The sequence below is a fragment of the Nesoenas mayeri genome (genome assembly GCF_963082525.1).
Source record: "Nesoenas mayeri genome assembly, chromosome: 9".
In the NCBI taxonomy this organism is placed as follows: domain Eukaryota; kingdom Metazoa; phylum Chordata; class Aves; order Columbiformes; family Columbidae; genus Nesoenas; species Nesoenas mayeri.
This window is the reverse complement of record NC_137557.1, coordinates 5,031,817-5,050,491: the sequence shown is the minus strand read 5'-3', so window position 1 is coordinate 5,050,491 and position 18,675 is coordinate 5,031,817. Positions and strand designations below refer to the sequence as shown.

The 18,675-nt window shown below is 59.7% G+C and overlaps 3 protein-coding genes across 3 annotated transcripts in view; all 3 read left to right on the top strand.

Moving 5' to 3' along the window:
- The window catches only part of DIS3L2 (DIS3 like 3'-5' exoribonuclease 2), a 190,175-nt gene extending 182,225 nt beyond the window's left edge, over positions 1-7,950 (top strand). The window contains exons 18-22 of the mRNA XM_080350020.1: positions 3,169-3,316; positions 3,537-3,667; positions 3,890-3,994; positions 4,615-4,716; positions 7,436-7,950. Coding sequence (XP_080206146.1) covers positions 3,169-3,316; positions 3,537-3,667; positions 3,890-3,994; positions 4,615-4,716; positions 7,436-7,534 — 585 coding nt within the window. The 3' untranslated portion in view covers positions 7,535-7,950. The remainder of the gene's footprint in view (positions 1-3,168; positions 3,317-3,536; positions 3,668-3,889; positions 3,995-4,614; positions 4,717-7,435) is intronic.
- A 188-nt stretch (positions 7,951-8,138) lies between these two features.
- On the top strand, positions 8,139-12,084 carry LOC308043534 (intestinal-type alkaline phosphatase-like; the record flags this gene model as incomplete). The annotated part of the gene is made up of 11 exons (XM_080349691.1): positions 8,139-8,577; positions 9,448-9,564; positions 9,747-9,862; positions 9,938-10,112; positions 10,215-10,387; positions 10,497-10,631; positions 10,711-10,780; positions 10,897-11,031; positions 11,143-11,334; positions 11,475-11,591; positions 11,798-12,084. The coding sequence occupies 11 exons, from the start codon at positions 8,139-8,141 to the stop codon at positions 12,082-12,084; spliced, it is 1,956 nt and encodes a 651-aa protein (XP_080205817.1).
- An 804-nt stretch (positions 12,085-12,888) lies between these two features.
- Positions 12,889-16,077, top strand: LOC308043533 (intestinal-type alkaline phosphatase-like; the record flags this gene model as incomplete). The annotated part of the gene is made up of 11 exons (XM_080349690.1): positions 12,889-12,952; positions 13,432-13,548; positions 13,663-13,778; positions 14,039-14,213; positions 14,372-14,544; positions 14,630-14,764; positions 14,856-14,928; positions 15,014-15,148; positions 15,268-15,459; positions 15,598-15,708; positions 15,794-16,077. The coding sequence occupies 11 exons, from the start codon at positions 12,889-12,891 to the stop codon at positions 16,075-16,077; spliced, it is 1,575 nt and encodes a 524-aa protein (XP_080205816.1).
- Positions 16,078-18,675: the final 2,598 nt, after the last annotated feature.

The following is an 18,675-nucleotide window of genomic DNA, read 5'->3' as shown; positions in this document are numbered from 1 at the left end:
AGCCTGGCTGTGGGCCAGGAGGGATGAGCAAGGAGAAGGTGGCTTGGTTCTGCAGCGGCACGGAGGAGGAGATGAGCTTTTTGGGACCCACTGACTTGCTGAGATTTTGCCTCTTTGGTCTCCTGAGGCTGTGGTCAGAGAGGTGGTGGGTGTGCTTTGAGATACCTCCCAGTGGCTTTGGTTATGGCTTAGCCCTGTGAATACATGTTAGATCTGTATGTGAAAGAGGCATCAGGATTTTGGGGATGAAGTCTTCTGCAGAGTAGATACCAGACCGAGAGTCTGGGGGAGAAGAAAGAGGAACTCTTAAAGGAGATATTCCATGAGATGTGATTTTGGCAGGAACTCAATTAGTTTTGTGGTCAGAAGACCAAGGTGCCCATGTGTTCGGGTGTGCTGTGCAGTCCGCTTGCGCCTGGCAGTCCTGCTGTCTGGCACACTCCCAGTTTACAGCTGAGCCCATCAGCCCTGCAGAGCAGCCTGGCTCTGGGTGCTGAGCAGCGTTCCCATGTGCTGGTGTTCCCTGGCAAGATGTCACTGCCATGTGTGGTGGGGTGCTCTCGTTATCGGAAGTGGTGCATGAGCCAGAAGCAGCAGAAATCTGTCTTGATCCTGAGGTGAGCTTATGCAGTTGCCATTTGCTGAACTGTTGTTTAGTTTGTAAATGGAGTTTCAGACTCGCCAAGACTCTCCCCTCCTGTATTGAGGGCTGTTCCTGATGTGCTTGCGATGCTGGATCCGTATGACCTCCAGTCCATAAAGGACCATGGTGCTGTGGGGACTCTCCGTGGTCTCTGGTCCCTGACCACACTCACTGCAGGGTGGACTCAGAGTTCCTCAAAGTCCTGAGCCGTTCAGATTCCCACCGTTGTTCTTGCAAAGCACAGGTAGTGCAGAGCCATGTCAGAGCCCCTCGGAAAGGGCAGACAGATACTGAGTGGAAGGAGCTTTCCCTGCGAGGAGGATATTTTGCTGTTTGCCACCAGCAGATGGGAGAATCAGCCCCATCCTGCCCATGTCCCCAGACCCCACGGTCCCTCCCTGGGGAGGGGACAGATCTGAGTGCTGGCAGCTGCAGAGCACAGCCAGGCAGGGCCTGTGCCGGTGCTGAGGGCTGGGCCACCGCTCTGACAGATGGCGTGGGGACCGGGAGCCCAGGGCATGGAGGAGTCACCCCGTCCCTGCACACATCTCAGCTCCTGGTGATAAAGCTGGTGTTTCAGGGACAAGGCTGCTGTTAAATCAGCCAAAACGAGATGCCCACAGAAATCCCATGGTCACGCCAAGCTTACATCTTCTATCTTTTCTTCATCAAGACATCAGCCTCTTGGAGGAGAGAGATGGGAAGCAACTGGTAACACGTGTGTCTGAAGGAGTGCCTGGATTGCCGTGCCAGGAGCCTCGTAACAGATGAAGGAGCAGCGACGTATCATTTTTCAGGGGCCCAGTCACTCGGGGATTTAATCTGTCCGTGAGAACAAAGCTGCCCCTGCTTGACTGGGGCTGATTTATTTCCAGGCTCCTCGCAGTTCTCTGGGGATTGCAGCAAACCCTGGAGATTGGAGACCACTTGTGAGTCAAATCTGTTAACGAGAAAACGTCTGCTTTATGCCAATGTCCCTGGGTAGCGCTGTCATGGTGGCAAAGACAGGTGTCAGATATGTGTTAGACTGGGTTCCCTGCAGTGTATAACCTTACCACAGCCCAGACAGTGCATTTGCTGTGCTACCCAGGCTGATGTCAACCTCAGCGAGGGTCTTGAGCTGCCAACAGAGTGTCAGAAATGGTGCTGGACACAGCAGCAGCTGGGTTTGGCCAGCACATCCATCAGGAAGAACTGCCCCAGCAAGCAGCGCAGGACCTGCAGCAGCTTTTCTAACGTAAGGATGAGCCTTTCCCAGTGGCTTTCTCACAGCAAGGATTTTTGACCTGTGCCGGCAAATGGGTACGTTCTGCTCTCTGCCTGCCTGGCACTGTGGAGACCTTCCCCTCCTCTGCCCAGGAGCCCGGCATAGGTGCTGTAACCCCTGTAATTTCATGCTGTCTGTCTGCACAAGGGCACTCATCTTCTGCAGCAGGCTCCAGCCCTCGGCGTCTCTCCCCGCCCAGCCGCGCAGAGCCTCGTTCGGTGGGAGCCGAGCTAATTGAGTGGAGACCGTGCTTCACGGAGTCCATCAGAAACAATTTAATTCTGGGTTGTGGAAATTGGCAGCTGCCACAGCTCCTATCCCAGCTCTTGGGTCTCATAATAAGGCTGGGACCGATGCTGCTTTTTTTAACCTGCTCTATTTACTTGCCCGGATCAGTGCATTGCTGCTCAGCAGGAGCTGGCTGTGCCACTGGGCTGGAGAGCGAAGGATACAGCTGCCCAAACCGTGGATCCCAGGACGGCTCCGTAATCAGAGCTGGCTACTCCTGTTTTCTTTCAATCACTTGCTCTTATTTTTAAGCGGGTTCATTCAATCGCCACTGTGCTGTGACCCCACCACAACCCCCCTGACCCGCACGGCCTCCCCTCCCTGCCTGGGCTCCGCACTCTTGTTTTCCCAGCCCTGAGGGCTGGTGTTTCACAGATGTAAAAATAAAAGCTGTAACATGTGGGATAACAGGGACAGCGCAGCCGGGAGAGGTTCCTGCTGAAGAGGCTGTGGGGCCACGGCAGCCCCAGTGTTGCTTTAGCCAGGCAGCCCAGCCGCTCGGCTTCCCAGCTGTCGTGGTGGGACGGAGCAGCGGGGGTCACAGCGGGGAATGCGGGAGCCCTTCATCCCAGCTCCTCCTCTCAGCCCCCAGTGCTCTCCCAGCAGGTGCAATGGGTGTTTGGAGCCAGAGCATCCGTGGCAGGACAGGACAGTTCGGGCTCTCCTTCCCCTTGACAACAGGGGGATGGAGAATGAGCCCTGAATCCTGAGCAGAAGCAGGAGGCTGCTTAAACCTATGTGTGATGTGAAAGCTGGTGCAAGCCATGGGGCCAGCCAGAGTCAGCAGCTCCCTGCAGCGGCTTTTTCCCCGTTGTCTGTGCTCTGGTCCCTGCACAGCCCAAACGGAGCAGCAGGCGAAGGGCCATTGCCTGTTGGAACTCTGCCTCGCAGACGCAGACCCCTCCAGCCTCGTGCAAGGTCCTGCCACCATCCTCGCTCACCCCTTTCCCTCTCTTCTCACCCCTTCCAGATGGCTCTCTACTTCTGCACTGGCGTCCTGAAGGATGAGACCCTCTTTCGCCACTACGCCCTGAACGTGCCCTTTTACACCCACTTCACCTCACCCATCCGCCGCTACGCAGACATCATTGTGCACCGGCTCCTCTCCGCCTCGCTCGGTGGGTGCTGCGAGGGCAGGGGGTGGCTCCCTGGTCCCTGCCTTGTGCCTGACACGTGTGCTGGTGCTTGGGGGCTGCGTCCCATGGGACAGCCTCGTGGCATGTGGGTGCCCTCAGCTAGCAGGGACGTGGAGCTGGGCATCTGGGTGGGGGCTGCCAGGGGCTGGCTGTGGAGCAGGGGGTAGCATAGGCACATCATTGTCATCTGTCCCTTTCCCAGGTGCCAGCTCCCCGATCAAGATGAAGAAAGAGGCCATCCAGAAACAGGCAGACCACTGCAATGACAGGAAGATGGCTTCCAAGAGGGTGCAGGAGCTCAGCGCTGACCTCTTCTTCGCCGTCTTCGTCAGGGTGAGAGCCAAGACTGTCTTCCCCTGAGGCATCTCTGGATTTCCCCATGAGGCCTCAGCCTAGATGCCACCAGGCAGAGGGCTGCATGTCCAGCAGGAAAGCGGAGAGGGGACACACTGAGTGACTGTCACCACCAGAGCTCCAGGACCTGGTGACACTGGCTCCCCTTGGGGACGGCTGGATAGGGGACACTAGTGTAATGACAGCTCTGTCTCCTTGCAGGAGTGCGGTCCTCTGGAGTCAGAGGCCATGGTGATGGGTGTTCTGAATGAGGCCTTTGATGTCCTGGTACTGAAATTTGGAGTCCAGAAGCGTGTCTACTGCAATGTAAGTACCTCTCACTGCAAGTGCCAACACCGCCTCACCAGAGAGGGCTGCCTGGTGCCCTTCCAGAGCCTTGCTGGGGTTTCCCCTCGGCCCCAGGCAGGTACAAGGGGCTGGGAGGTCTGGAGCAGCCAAGTCTCTGAGGACCGGCTTCTCTCCTTGCTGTGTACTGGGGCGGATCTAGTCTAGTTAAAAGGGAATAAAGGCAGACTCAGGGGGACAAAAGACAACAAGGAGCTGAAGCGAGGAAAGGGAGAGAGGCTGGTTTTCATTTCGTTTAATCAGACGGTATATCTGGGGCTGTGACAGCAGCACTGTAGGCCAGCACCTGCAGTTAGTGACAGCATCTTCTCTTAATAACCTGGTTATATGGCTGGCAATGACATCTTTAAACAGGACATATAGTGTGATATATGGGCTGTTTGTGTATCGCAGCAGCCCCTGATTTACGTGCTAGGCTCAGGCTCACAGGCTGCTGCATCCTGGTTGTTAAAGGGCTGCGGAGGCAGCGTGCTGGGCAGGAGCAGCATCATCCCCATCCACAGGTGAGGTGGAGGGGGAGAGCTGAGCAGGGGGGTGTTGTCAGGGCCATGGGCTGTTCCCAACACTCTCCCTGCCCACAGGCATTGCCCTTGCTGGGCTTCCACTTCCAGAAGGTGGGGAGGAAGCCAGAGCTGACGCTGATGTGGGAGCCGGAGAAGCCGGAGCAGGAAGCTGTGCCCCAGGTAAGACACCCTGGCACAGGACAGGCTCCCAACACCATGGGGCTGGCGTGGAAGCTGTGTACAACGTGTGGATCCTGAGGTCTCCACAGGGATGGGTCTGGGCGACAGGACTGGCTCACAGGCTGCCGGGTCCTGCAATCCCTCTGTGTCCGCTCCCCAGCGAGCCGGCCTGAGCCTCAGCCTCCTCCCCATCCAGCCCCTCTCTATCCTGTCGCTGCCTTCGCCTCTGACTCCTCCACAGCCTTCAGACTCTGCCCTGCCTCCCAATTCAGTTTCCTTCAGGAATTGAATTAACATGCTGTTTACTTCCTTCTTCCAGATCATCAATTAAGATGTTAAGTAAGATCAGGCCCAAGGCACCTCCCACTGAGAACCTTCCCCCATCCTGGCATTCCTTGCCCCCTCCCTGGCACAGCCGTTACTTCAGGTTTCCATCCCCATGACAGAGCTGAGACCCAATTAGGAGGAATTTTTTAAGTCAGACTTTGTGAGATGCAGTGTCAAATGGTTTAACAGTGTCTAGAAATCTTTCTCTTGTGTCCCTGTCATCTATTAACTTGGTAACTCAATCAAAGGGAGCAATTGCATTTGTCTGGCTTGATTAAGTGGTGCTTCTTTGCCAACTTCTGTCTGGCGTCGCTATAAAATCACAGCTGTGTTGACTGCGGTGATCCCTGCCTGCTGCCTGGGCGGGGATGGGAGGGCTGGATTCCAACCTGCTCCACTCCGAGGGCTCTGCACTCCAATCTCATTTCCAACCAAGCCCAGCACAACCCATGCTTGTCCACCTAGAGCTGGATGAAAACTACTCCTGATGCAGGGCCGGGCTGACCTGGTGTGATGCTTGTCCTGGGTCCTCCTCTCCTTCCCAGGGGAGATGTTGCAGCCAGAGCCGACTGCTGCAGGTGTTTCTTCAGCCCTCCCTCCCTGCCTTTGAAGCTGAGCTTTTCTTTCTCAGCTTGGCTCAGAGAAGCTCCCTGGACACGGCCCACAGTGGCCTCAGTTCCTCCTTTCTTACAGGAGCGGGTATCACTTACACCCTAGCAAGGACCTGCATGAAAAGTGATGCCCCAGCATGAGCAGGGCCCATTTTGGTTAAGCAAATACTCAGCAACAGAGGAAACTCTTCCATGAACCCTCCACACCTCCTAAGAAAACACCGGAGCCCTCCCCTGGGAGCAGGCTCTGAGCTGTCCTCCAAGCCAGCAGATCCCTGAGTCGATAGATCTCCAGCCCCGGGACGAGCTGGCTCCCATGGGAGCCATGCTGAACCGTGGGGGATGTCACCTGGACACCCTGTGGCACTGAGCCCCCCCTGCACCCCGCCTGGCCCTGGCGCTTGGCCTCTGCTTCTCGATTTGGCTCAGCCCCCTGGGCAGCAGGAGCTCGGGGCGGGCTCGCTGCAGGGAGCTGTGCGGGGTCTGGGCTGGCTGGCCCTGCCGCGGACAGGAGGTGTCCTCAGCTCCAGGAGACAGCCGGGTCCTCAGTGGGCATTACTCAGGGCTTGAGTATGAAGTGGTTCTAGGAAGTGGGTGATCTGATGCAAGATCATGCTGTTCTGCAGTGATTCAGCTAAGGGATGAGGCAGGATTGCGAAGGGAGAGCCCTGATAATCCCTATTGGACCCCTCCAGACATGGGGTGCTGCCCCATGGCCACTGCCCCATGCGTTCCTACCAGCTGTGCAGGGGACTGGTGCTAGACAGCCAGCAGCTACCTGGGCAGCTGTCTGCAAAAGGATTTCCCTGTGGTTTTGCTCCTTGTTGCTGCTTTGGTATGTTTAAGTCTCAATGAGATTCTCCTGCTCTGAATGATTAATCTGGAGTGACTGGCGCTGGATGAGCTGGGAAGCGTTTGACAAGGTTATGCCGGTGGCTCCGTGCCCGGTTCTGCAGGCCAGCCCCGAGCAGATGGCCCCGTCCAGCCCTGCTGTAACGCAGGGTTTGGGGATGGGCTCCAGCAAGTGAAGCCCCCAAACGTCCGACCATGGCCCTGGGGCAGCCCCTTCCTGTGTCCCAGCCAGCCCGTTAACTGTGCCCCTCATGGACAGACCTGGTAGATGCTTTGTGCTTCTAATCTGCGTAATTGCACAGAGAGATGGAGTTAGAGGAGTGGGGAGGTGGCGGTTGATTGATTTTCTGGGGTCTTTATTCCTTTGCACTTGTCTCATCCATTGTGCTCCCTTCCCAGGTCTCCTCTAGCTGTGTGGGCATGGGGAGGTTGTTCCCTCCTTGCGGGATGCTAACAAAATGCTCAGCATCATGTGGAAAACCTTCCTCACTGCAGCTCGCTGCTGACACTTGACCAAGCTGCTTCATTAAGGGATGCTGTGCGTTCTGCAGCTGGAGAAGGGAGAATTGGGCAGGTTTTAGGGGAGGTCGGGACCCAATGCTAAGGGCACAGTCACCCACATGCCTTCCCGGATTGTGCAGAGAACAAGACTGGGGTCTGATCTGGTGAAATAAGTGAGGATGTTCTGGGGGGCTTATTTAGGTCAGTTTGGGATCCCTGGCTGGCTTTGCAGCCCGGCGGTGCTGCCTTTGAAGATGCTGCATCCAGCCCCAGCCCTGGGAGCACCCTGGACGCCAGCAGAGCTGTCTGCAGCCATCCTGCCCCATTCCCCAGCTCCCAATAGGTGCCAGCATGGCTCTAAGCGAAACCTGGTCTGATGCCAAGCCACCTGAAAACCTCTTCTTCTGTCTTTCCCTCCATCACTGAAGGTGATCAGCATTTTCACGCTGGTGGAGGTCGTGCTGACGTCAGACGGCGCCCCGCTCAAGTACAGCGCCCTGCTCAAGAGACCGAGCTCGGAGAAGTGAGCGCCCCGGGCTGCGTGTGCTCCCCGCTGCCGACCTTCGCTCGCCTCCCAGGCCCTGCACCAGCACCCACCGGGGACAGAGGGAACCCGCCAGGAGTTTGGGGTTGGGAGTTTTAAAAGAGAAGCTGTTTGATTTTTGGTTTGGATTTTAACTGCGTCTGGGAGTGGGGCTCAGGGTTTTGCCCCAGGCAGAGAATTTCTACTCTCAGATATTTTTAATTTGAGGCTTGCTTTTTTTTTAATGCAGTGGTGTCTGTCCCCAGCCACTTCGGGTGCCCATGGTGAGGGCCGAGCGGGGATGCGTGTCCCCAGGACTGGAGAGAAGCTGACTCCACCATCCTGATTGAGATGCAGTGGGATGCGGCCATGGGGCCATGCAGGAAGGTTGCTTTGCTGGGTTGTGTGTCATGTAATAAAAGCTGGGCCAGCAGCCACGTGGGAATCTCGTGCAGGTTTTATTTTGTCTCCTCTGCATTCCTCCAGTTGGGAATCCCAGCAATAACTCCTCTCCCAGGCAGCCTTGTGCCTTCCCCTGCCTGTCGCTTCCCAGGTGCTGTGAAGCCTCCCACAGCCCTGGGATGTGATCGACCGTGGCGCGGGGGATCATGTGGACATCTGCTCCCGTGCAGCCTGTCTCTGGTGGCAGCGGCTGCTCCGGCAGCGTCTGCTTCATCACCTCCAAGGGGACAGGCAGCCAGGAGCGGCCGCTGGTGGAGGGATTGACGCCTGGCGAGGGATGGATCCATCGTGCCATGCAGGGAGGGGGCCCTGCTCAGGATAAGGGATTGGGCCATGGGGCAGGTCAGGGCTGGGCACAACCCACTCCCTCGGAGCTGGCAAGCCATGAAAGCCATCAGGGTCATGTGCAGTCCCCAGGGGTTGTGCTGCTGGCGGGGTCCTTCCAGGTGACGTGGCGCAACCACATGTGGATGTCAGCTGTGGATGTGGGAGAGGGTGGGAGCAGCCTGTTCGTCCCTGGGTCTCCCACTCCTCGCTGGGTGCTGCTGATGCAGGGCCGTTCCCTGCTGCAGCTGGGACCTCGCTGTGAGCTCTGCTGACACCGGCTGCCCCAAGGCCTGACAGGCAGCATGTGATGTGTGCCCTGGGAGAAAGGATCTGAGGGCACTGACACCAAAGGGCAGATGTCCTCCCTGCTATCGCTCAGCTCAGTGTCCCCCTCAGGTTTGTCTTGGGGGAGACAAGGCAAACCCAACCTGTCTGCAAAAACAGCACTTTGCCCTGCGCCCTCCCTGCTGCTCCCCGGGGTCCCACAGCAGCTGCCAGCAGAGCTGGGGGCCCCGAGGTGTCCCGGTCCCCAGGGAGGGGCTAAAGGTCCTCCCTGGCTGCTGGGGGCAGGGATGGCCCCAGGGAGGGCTGGGGGCCCTGGGCAGGGCTGGGAGATAGTCCCTGAATGTTATCAGCCCATCGTCTCAGCCCTCTGGTGAGAGAGGGCAGGGCCATAAAGGGCTGTCCCCCCACCCTGGACACAGGCAGCGTTTGGGGAGGGAGCTGGGGTGAGCAGCATGGGGTGGCCGCTCTCCCCTGGGACATGCCTTCTCCTCTGCCTCCTCGCCGGGCCATCTGCTGCTGCCTCAGGTGACAGCTGGAGCGGGGACATGTGGTACCGGGGGTGTGAGCGCTTGGTGGGGGCACTGGGGCTCGTGCCACTTCTTCGTGAGTCTCTGGGGACGCTGTCACCTTCCCGTGGGATATCAGGGAGGGCAAACCCTCCTGACCACCTTGGGAGCTTGGGGTGGTTTGTCACTCTCTAAGGCTGCTGCAGAGGCAGCTCAGAGCAGCTACACTCACCCAGGGGGGAGATGCTCACCCTGCTCCCCCGGGGACGGGATATTGCCAGGGACCCTCAGGGTGCCCGGTGCCCCCGCATGCCCTTGGCTTTGCTCTCGCCTCCAGACGCCGAGGAGACCCCGGACTACTGGAACGAAGGGGCCAGGAGGAGGCTGGAGTCAGCCCTGGCCTTGCAGCCGGTGGCACAGCGGGCCAAAAACATCATCCTCTTCATGGGCGACGGTGAGTCCCGCAGGTCCCAGCCGCGCCCCACGGCTCCGCAGCAGCCAAGGGACATGGCTGGTGAGAAGGTGGGGCTGGTGCAGGTCCCCCCCTCTCCGACTGGCCCCAGGCAATGCCTGGGAAGGCCAGAAAAATCCCTGATGCCGACCCCTCGCCCACCCTATGGCTCTGCATGCCTGCAGGTATGGGGCTGTCCACAGTGTCGGCTGCTCGGATCTACAAGGGGCAACTGGCTGGTGGCTCAGGTGAGGAGAGTGTCTTGGCCATGGAGACTTTTCCCCACATGGCCCTGGCCAAGGTGAGTGGGGCAGCGCTGTGGGGGGGCAGCCAACTTGCCCCTGCTCAAAACCTCAGTGCTCCCCCTTGCTTCCAGACCTACACCATTGACCGGCAGGTGCCTGACAGCGCTGGCACGGGCACAGCCTACCTCTGCGGGGTGAAGGCCAACGCCAAGACGCTGGGGCTGAGTGGGGCGGCCGTCTATGGCAAATGCCGCACCACCTTTGGCAACGAGGTGGACTCCATCTTGCACAGGGCCAGGCTGGCAGGTACAGGGCAGTGGCAACCCTGTCAGACAGTCTGGCAAGGACAGCCATCCCATGCCATGCAGGGCTGGACGGGGTCTCCATAATCCCTTGCCTACACTGCAGGCAAGGCGGTGGGCATCGTGACGACCACGCGAGTGCAGCATGCGTCCCCTGGTGCAGCCTACGCACACTCGGCCAGCCGGAGCTGGTACGCTGACACCAACATGCCCAAGGAGGCCTTGCGGGACGGCTGTAAGGACATTGCCTATCAGCTGGTGCACAACACAGACATCAATGTGAGCCAGGGAGTGGGCATGGGAGGGAGGGGACACCAGGGGTGCTGGGAGGCTCTGCTGAGCTGCAGGGCTGTGGTGGTGTGGGTGGCAGCTCCTCACTCCCTGGCAGGTGATCCTGGGTGGCGGGCGGATGTACATGACCCCCAAGAAGACTCCAGACCCCGAGTACCCAGAGGACCCGTCCCAGAACGGTATCAGAAAGGACGGCCTGGACTTGATTGCCGAATGGCTGAGTGCCAAGCAGGTACCGTGCCAGGGTGCGGGACATATGATGCTGGGCACGGGACATGTGCCATTGGCACTGGCTCTGTTCTTGCTGGCAGGGCGCCCGCTACGTCTGGGATAAGAAGGGCCTGGACGCAATCAAGGATGACTCTGTGAGCCACCTGATGGGTGAGAGCATCACTGGCTCTGCCACTGTCAACGCCTCCTCGTCCTTCCCGCTCCTGGGATGCTGGTGGGGGCACAAAGCAGCCCCAGCATGAACACCTCCTGCCCCACTCTCCCAGGCCTCTTTGAGCCCAAGGACATGCAGTACGAGCTGAACCGCAACGCCTCCACAGACCCCTCCATCGTGGAGATGACGGAAAAGGCCATTCGCATCCTGCGCAGGAACCCCAACGGCTTCTTCCTCTTTGTGGAAGATGAGTAGCCCCGCTGGGCAGCGTGGCTGGAGCTGGGGCGGGACGCGGGTCTGGGAGCAGGTGGGTGTTGCAGGGAAGCAGGCAGGGGTGACGGCCGCGTTCCCCGTGCAGGCGGCAGGATCGACCACGGCCACCACAGCGGCCGGGCCAAGCAGGCGCTGATGGAGGCTGTCATGCTGGACCGGGCGGTGGCGCGGGCGGGCGAGCTCACCTCCCCCGCTGACACCTTGACCGTGGTGACGGCCGATCACTCCCACGTCTTCACCTTTGGGGGCAACACGCTGCGTGGCACCTCCATCTTCGGTGGGTCCCCGGAGGGGTGGGGAGAATCCCTGTTCCCACCTCTCCCTTTTGCTCCCACCGGAGGCTGAGCTGTCCAAGGTGGGGGTTGGGGAGAGGTGCCTGTATGGGACAGCGAGTGACCAAGTGTTTCCCTGTGCCAGGGCTGGCCCCCAAGAAAGCCAAGGACAAGCGGGCATACACCAGCATCCTCTATGGCAATGGTCCCGGCTACAGTATCCGTGATGGGGGCCGCCCGGCTGCCAGCCTCCCCGCTGCAGGTAGGATCCTGTGGGGCACAGGGTGATGGGGCAGCATCCCCTGAGCATGAACACTGGGGTGCACGGGGTCCCTGTGCCACCATGTGGCTCAGGAGTCACTTGGGTGTGACTCGTCCTTGTGCCCGGGTAATGGGAGCTGCACCCCCCAACCCTACAGCGGGGAGGGGAGTCTGCTGCCCCAACGCCATTTCTCCTGTGCCCTGCAGAGGACAAGGACTACAGACAGCAGGCAGCGGTGCCCCTGGAGACGGAGACCCACAGTGGGGAGGACGTGGTGGTGCTGGCCCAGGGCCCCATGTCCCACCTCTTCCACGGGGTGCAGGAGCAGCACTACATCGCTCACGCCATGGCCTACGCCGCCTGCCTCGAGCCATATGCCGCCGGCCCCCAGTGCGGGGCAGCCCGCAGGGCCTCTCATGGCACCCAGTGCTCCCCACAGCCCCTGCTCGCCCTCCTGGCCCTCTGTGTGGCTGCCCACGTGGTGGGGGGCTGAATGCCCCTGGCCAAGCCCCACTTCTACCCAGGCTGCCCAGCCATCCCCAGCTGCCACATCAAGGGTCTTGACAGCCAGGTCCACTGTGGCCGGGATCAAGGGATGAAATAAAGCATAGGTTGTTTGTCTTCATCTTTCGTGCGAGGGTTTGCAGTGGAAGCAGTCACCTCTTAAGGCACTGCCCTGTGACTCAGTTTCCCCAGAGGGTTGTGATTTCCAGCTCCCCACCCTGGGACCAGCACTGGAGGCACTGGGGTGAAGGAGGTTATGAAGTACAGGCGAGGGGAGTCCATGTCCCTCCCAGCTTTGACAGGCACAAGGGTTCATACCTCACCGATAGGGAGCAAAGTTTTAGTCCACATCAGTGGAAAGTACTGGGCAGAGATAAGGTCTACCCAGGGCACAATTGAACGCGGGTGCTCCCAATAGCCCTGTTGCCCCAGGTCTGATGCTCAGGGCTGCCTGTGGCATCCAGAGCCAGGGCATCCCCCTGTCTGGCTCTGCAGTACCGCAGCCAGGGTGGGCAATGACATCTGCCGGGTTCTGCCTATCCTCTTGCCCCCCAACATCTGTTTGCACCCCAAATTTCTGTGTCCACCCAGCGCCAATTAGATGATGGGCCAAGGAAGTGCCTGAGCCCAGCCCCATGGCCTTTGTGCTGGCTGCCCAGCAGGACATCAGGCTATCAGAGACATGTCAAACCGCTCCACACACCCTGCGTGGGCTGGTCCTGGTCCAAAGTCCCTCCCCAGATCTATTAAAATTGTGGACACTGCCAGTGGCGTTGGGCTACCGGATCTCACCATGCAGCTCCTGGCACTGCTCTGCCTGGGCCTCTGGGCAGGGCTCAGCGCTGCTGTCATCCCAGGTGGGGACGAGGATGGGGACGGGTGCCCAGCGTGTCTGGGCACAGTGAGGGTTTTGGGAGGGAAGCAGGGGCTGCCTGGCTCCCCAAGGGTTAATGGGAGTTACCCCTGCTTTTCTGGGGACCTTGATCCAGTTTTCTTCTGGGTGGGCAGATTCCTGCTTGTTTTAGTGCTAGAGATCTGGGTGCAATGCCTATAGCCTCCTGTCGCCATGGATTTGGCTCCATCCCACCACCCCCATCATGTCTCTTTTTGCTGCCCTAGCACCCTTGGGCCAGGCAGTGGGTCCGAGCCCAAATGGCCTTTCCCCACCCCAAACTGCACCCTGACACACTGGGTTCCAGTCAAAAGAGGCCCCAATATGGGAATGCCCAGGGATGTGGGTGCCCCAGGGATGATGTGGGAGCCCCAGGGATGATGTGGGAGCCCCAGAGATGTGGGTGCTAACAAGCTGGGATTGACGGGTGCTACCTTGTCCCAGTGGAGGAGGAGAACCCGTCCTTCTGGAACAATCAGGCAGCCGCAGCCATCCAGGCCTCCTTCAACATCCAGCCCAGGATAAGAGAAGCCAAAAACCTCATCATCTTCATGGGGGATGGTGAGTCCCATTGACACCCGTGGTGGGCAGGCTGGTGTCACTGCTGCAGAAAGAGCTGGATGCAGCAAGGACAGCCAGTCCAGAGAGTGACTGGGACCTTCTCTCCTCACTCAGGCTTTGGCATCCCCAGCCTCACAGCCACTCGCATCCTAAAGGGACAGCAGAAGGGACATCTGGGCCCTGAAACGCCCCTCGCCATGGATACTTTCCCCTACGTGGCTCTGTCTAAGGTAAATCCCCACCACACTGTGCAGGGAGCAGGGTGATTTTGGGCAGGGGACCAAAGCGCTGCTCATGGGGCTACTGGCACAGAAGCACTCCAGGGATGCACTTATGGAGTGCACGGGGTCCCTGCCCATCCCACACTGGTCCTTGGGTAAGCAAATGAGCTCATGGGGTGCAGCTCAAGGGGTGCAGGTGGAATGGGGGCCCCCTGCCTGCTGCTTCTGCCAACCATTCCCACCCTAAGCCTTGTACTTGTCCTTGATAGACGTACAGTGTGGATCGTCAGGTCCCTGACAGCGCAGCGACGTCCACAGCCTATCTCTGTGGGGTGAAGGGTAACTACAAGACCATCGGGGTGAGCGCGGCTGCCCGCTACCAGCAGTGTAACACGACCTTTGGCAACGAGGTGATCTCGGTGCTGGAGCGAGCCCGCAAAGCCGGTAATGGGGGACACGGGGCAGCAGGGCTGGCCAGGCTGGGGGTATCCCACAGGGACAAGGGGCTGCCCCACTGTGAGCATCCTGGGGCTTTATGGTGAGGGACCCCATGGCCTGCCCTGATCATCCTTCATGAGGTCTCATGGGTGGGGGGATTGCAGGGAAGGCAGTGGGCTTCGTGACAACATCACGAGCACAACATGCATCACCCTCGGGGTCCTACGCCCATGTGGTGGATCGCAACTGGTACGCGGATGCCAGCATGCCCGCGGAGGCTCGGAGCCAGGGCTGCAAGGACATCGCCTGGCAGCTGATCCACAATGTCGACATCAATGTGAGTGACCATCGCTGGGGGTAGAGCAGGGACAGACCTTCTCTAGGCACCCCTATAGCTGATGTGTCCATCTTATTCTCTCCAGGTGATCATGGGGGGTGGTCGAATTTACATGACACCTGAAGGGACACCAGACCCCGAGTATCCCAACGATGCGTCAGCAAGAGGGATTCGCCAGGATGGGAATAACCTCATCAACATGTGGCTGGAGGCACGGAAGGTGGGTGACAGATGGTGGGATGGTCTTCTGCCCACCAGCCCCAGACACAGGACTGTACATTTATAGACCCAACCCTGGGATTTGCTCACAGGGTGCGCGCTATGCCTGGAACAGGTCAGAGATGCTGGCTGCTGCTGCTGATCCCAACGTGAACTATTTGATGGGTAACAAACATCTCACATGCCGGGAACCAGCATCCACTAGGACACGTGCAGGTGCTGAGGCTGTGCCCAACGTGTCCCCTCCCAGGTCTCTTTGAACCCATGGACATGACATATGATCTGGTGCGTGACCCCATCCTGGACCCGTCCATCTCCGAGATGACAGAAGCGGCCATCACCATCCTGAAAAGGAACCCCAATGGCTTCTACCTCTTTGTGGAAGATAAGTCATGGCCAGTGTTCTCGGGGTGGGCAAGAGGGGGGAGTCCCACATCCCAGGGTGGGGGTAAGGGTTGGGGTGCTGCCGACGGTCCCCAGCCCACCGTGGGTGTCCATCTGCAGGCGGTAGAATCGACCACGGCCACCACGAAGGGGCAGCCCAGAAGGCGCTGACGGATGCGGTGGCGTTCGACCGGGCCATCGAACGGGCGGGCATCGTGACAGATGAGGCAGAGACCCTGACTGTTGTCACTGCCGACCACTCCCACGTCTTCTCCTTTGGTGGTTACACCCTGCGCGGCTCCTCCATCTTCGGTAAAGCTCTGCCCAGCTGCTGAGAGCAGGACACGGCCCCGTGCTGGGCACTGCCAGCTCTGGGTGTCCTGGCTGCAGCCAGAGGGGTGACATGGGGGTTTCTTGGCTGATTCTTCCCCTCCATTGCCCCCTCCCCAGGTCTGGCCCCCAGCGAAGCTGCTGATGGGAAGAGCTACACGTCCATCCTCTATGGGAACGGGCCAGGCTACGTGGGAGGCAACCGGACTGCCGTGGATGAGGCCACAGCCAGTGAGTGCACAGAGACCGTGGCCGGGTGGTGGGACGGGGCTGGGTGTCCCTGCAGCTCCCCTCACCCGCTTCTCGCCCTCTCCAGTGAATTTCAACTACACACAGCAAGCAGCTGTGCCCCTCAAATCTGAGAGCCATGGTGGCGAGGACGTGGCCATCCTGGCCAAGGGCCCCATGGCTTACCTCTTCCACGGGGTGCAGGAGCAGACCTACATCGCTCACGTCATGGCGTACGCCGCCTGCCTCGAGCCCTACACCGACTGTCGCCAGCGCACCTCTAACACCATCTCTGCCGCCAGTGCCCGCGCTGTCCCCCTGCTCCTGCCCACCCTGCTCCTGCCCACCCTCCTCCTGCCCCTCTTCCACTGACCCCACGGGCCTGGGGCACCCCATGAGACCCCCTCCCCATGGCTGCAGCACCCATAGGTGGCTGGCAGCTCTTTGGAGCATCCCTGGTCCTGATGCAGCAGCCATGGGGAACCAAATCCCAGGCACAGGGGGACCCCATATCACCTGCTCAGGGTGCTCAGTGGTTAATAAATGTGAGTTGTGACACTGGTGGGACAGAGCTGGGGATGCTTCCTGCTGCTCACTGTCCCCACGTGTCCCCCAGCCATTGCCTCTTGCATAAAACCCGGCGTATCCAGTGGTTTATTGAGCATAAACGGTGGCAAAAAATACAGCGGGCATCCATGTCCCCACATTTCCAGGGCAGACTGGCATCACCCAGCCCTGAGCCCAGCTGATGGTGTCACCTGCTGCCAGGGCTGATACGGAGACAGGACGGGGCTGGCGCGGGGCACCAGGGGGGCTATTGTCGTGGGAACATGTTTGTTTGTCAGCACCTGCAGGTAGATGGACTGGGATCGGTGCTTAATGCACCAGTTCTGCAGGGGGAAAGGACCCCAAGGGTCAGTGAATGGGGCATCTCAGGTCCCAACATCCACCAGAGCCCGCAGGGTACTGGTACCCACTGGGACATGATGGCCCTTCTGGCTGATGGAGCACTAGGGCAGCGATGCCCTTGTTGTGTTTCTTATTGTAGGATCTCCCAGGAGCCTGTGTGTGTGGTATAGAAGGGTTGGGACAGCACAGTGGCATGTCTGTTATTGTAGGGTCTCCCAGGTTTGTGAGCTGCCTGGCTGCAGGATCATGTGCATTTTTTACTGTGGGTGTCTGGAGGTGATGAGGGAGAAATGTTTGTTATTGTAGGGTCACCAGGAGCAGTGGAGCTGTACAGAGTGCTCCTTGAAAGGCTGAGCCCTGTATCCTGCCCTGGTACCCCCAGCCATGCCCCTGTCCCCAGCCCCTGGGAAAGGGGATCTGAGGACACTGACACCAAAGGCAAGTTGTCCTCCCCAGACCCCTTCAGCCGGTGTTCCCCTCTTCGGCTTTGTCTTGGGGAAGACAAGACCAATCCAGCCTGACACAGCTCAGCCTGTCTGCAAAAACAGCACTTTGCCCTGCGCCCTCCCTGCTGCTCCCCGGGGTCCCACAGCAGCTGCCAGCGGAGCTGGGGGCCCCGAGGTGTCCCGGTCCCCAGGGAGGGGCTAAAGGTCCTCCCTGGCTGCTGGGGGCAGGGATGGCCCCAGGGAGGGCTGGGGGCCCTGGGCAGGGCTGGGAGATAGTCCCTGAATGTTATCAGCCCATCGTCTCAGCCCTCTGGCGGGAGAGGGCAGGGCCATAAAGGGCTGTCCCCCCACCCTGGACACAGGCAGCATTTGGGGAGGGAGCTGGGGTGAGCAGCATGGGGTGGCTGCTCTCCCCGCTCCCTGGCAGGTGATTCTGGGCAGTGGGCAGATGTACATGACCCCCAAGAAGACTCCAGACCCCGAGTACCCAGAGGACCCGTCCCAGAACAGTATCAGAAAGGACGACCTGGACTTGATTGCCGAATGGCTGAGTGCCAAGCAGGTACCGTGCCAGGGTGCGGGACATATGATGCTGGGCACGGGACATGTGCCATTGGCACTGGCTCTGTTCTTGCTGGCAGGGCGCCCGCTACGTCTGGGATAAGAAGGGCCTGGACGCAATCAAGGATGACTCTGTGAGCCACCTGATGGGTGAGAGCATCACTGGCTCTGCCACCGGCAACGCCTCCTCGTCCTTCCCACTCCTGGGATGCTGGTGGGGGCACAAAGCAGCCCCAGCATGAACACCTCCTGCCCCACTCTCCCAGGCCTCTTTGAGCCCAAGGACATGCAGTACGAGCTGAACCGCAACGCCTCCACAGACCCCTCCATCGTGGAGATGACGGAAAAGGCCATTCGCATCCTGCGCAGGAACCCCAACGGCTTCTTCCTCTTTGTGGAAGATGAGTAGCCCCGCTGGGCAGCGTGGCTGGAGCTGGGGCGGGACGCGGGTCTGGGAGCAGGTGGGTGTTGCAGGGAAGCAGGCAGGGGTGACGGCCGCGTTCCCCGTGCAGGCGGCAGGATCGACCACGGCCACCACAGCGGCCGGGCCAAGCAGGCGCTGATGGAGGCTGTCATGCTGGACCGGGCGGTGGCGCGGGCGGGCGAGCTCACCTCCCCCGCTGACACCTTGACCGTGGTGACGGCCGATCACTCCCACGTCTTCACCTTTGGGGGCAACACGCTGCGTGGCACCTCCATCTTCGGTGGGTCCCCGGAGGGGTGGGGAGAATCCCTGTTCCCACCTCTCCCTTTTGCTCCCACCGGAGGCTGAGCTGTCCAAGGTGGGGGTTGGGGAGAGGTGCCTGTATGGGACAGAGAGTGACCAAGTGTTTCCCTGTGCCAGGGCTGGCCCCCAAGAAAGCCAAGGACAAGCGGGCATACACCAGCATCCTCTATGGCAGTGGTCCTGTGTACACCCTTGCAATGGGAGCCAGGATCAATGAATGCAGTAAACATGGGTTGTTTGCCTCCATCTGCTGATCAAGTGTTTGCAGTGGCAGGCGTCTCCTAAGGTGCTGCCCCGTGACTCAGTTTCCCTATATTGTTGTAGCTG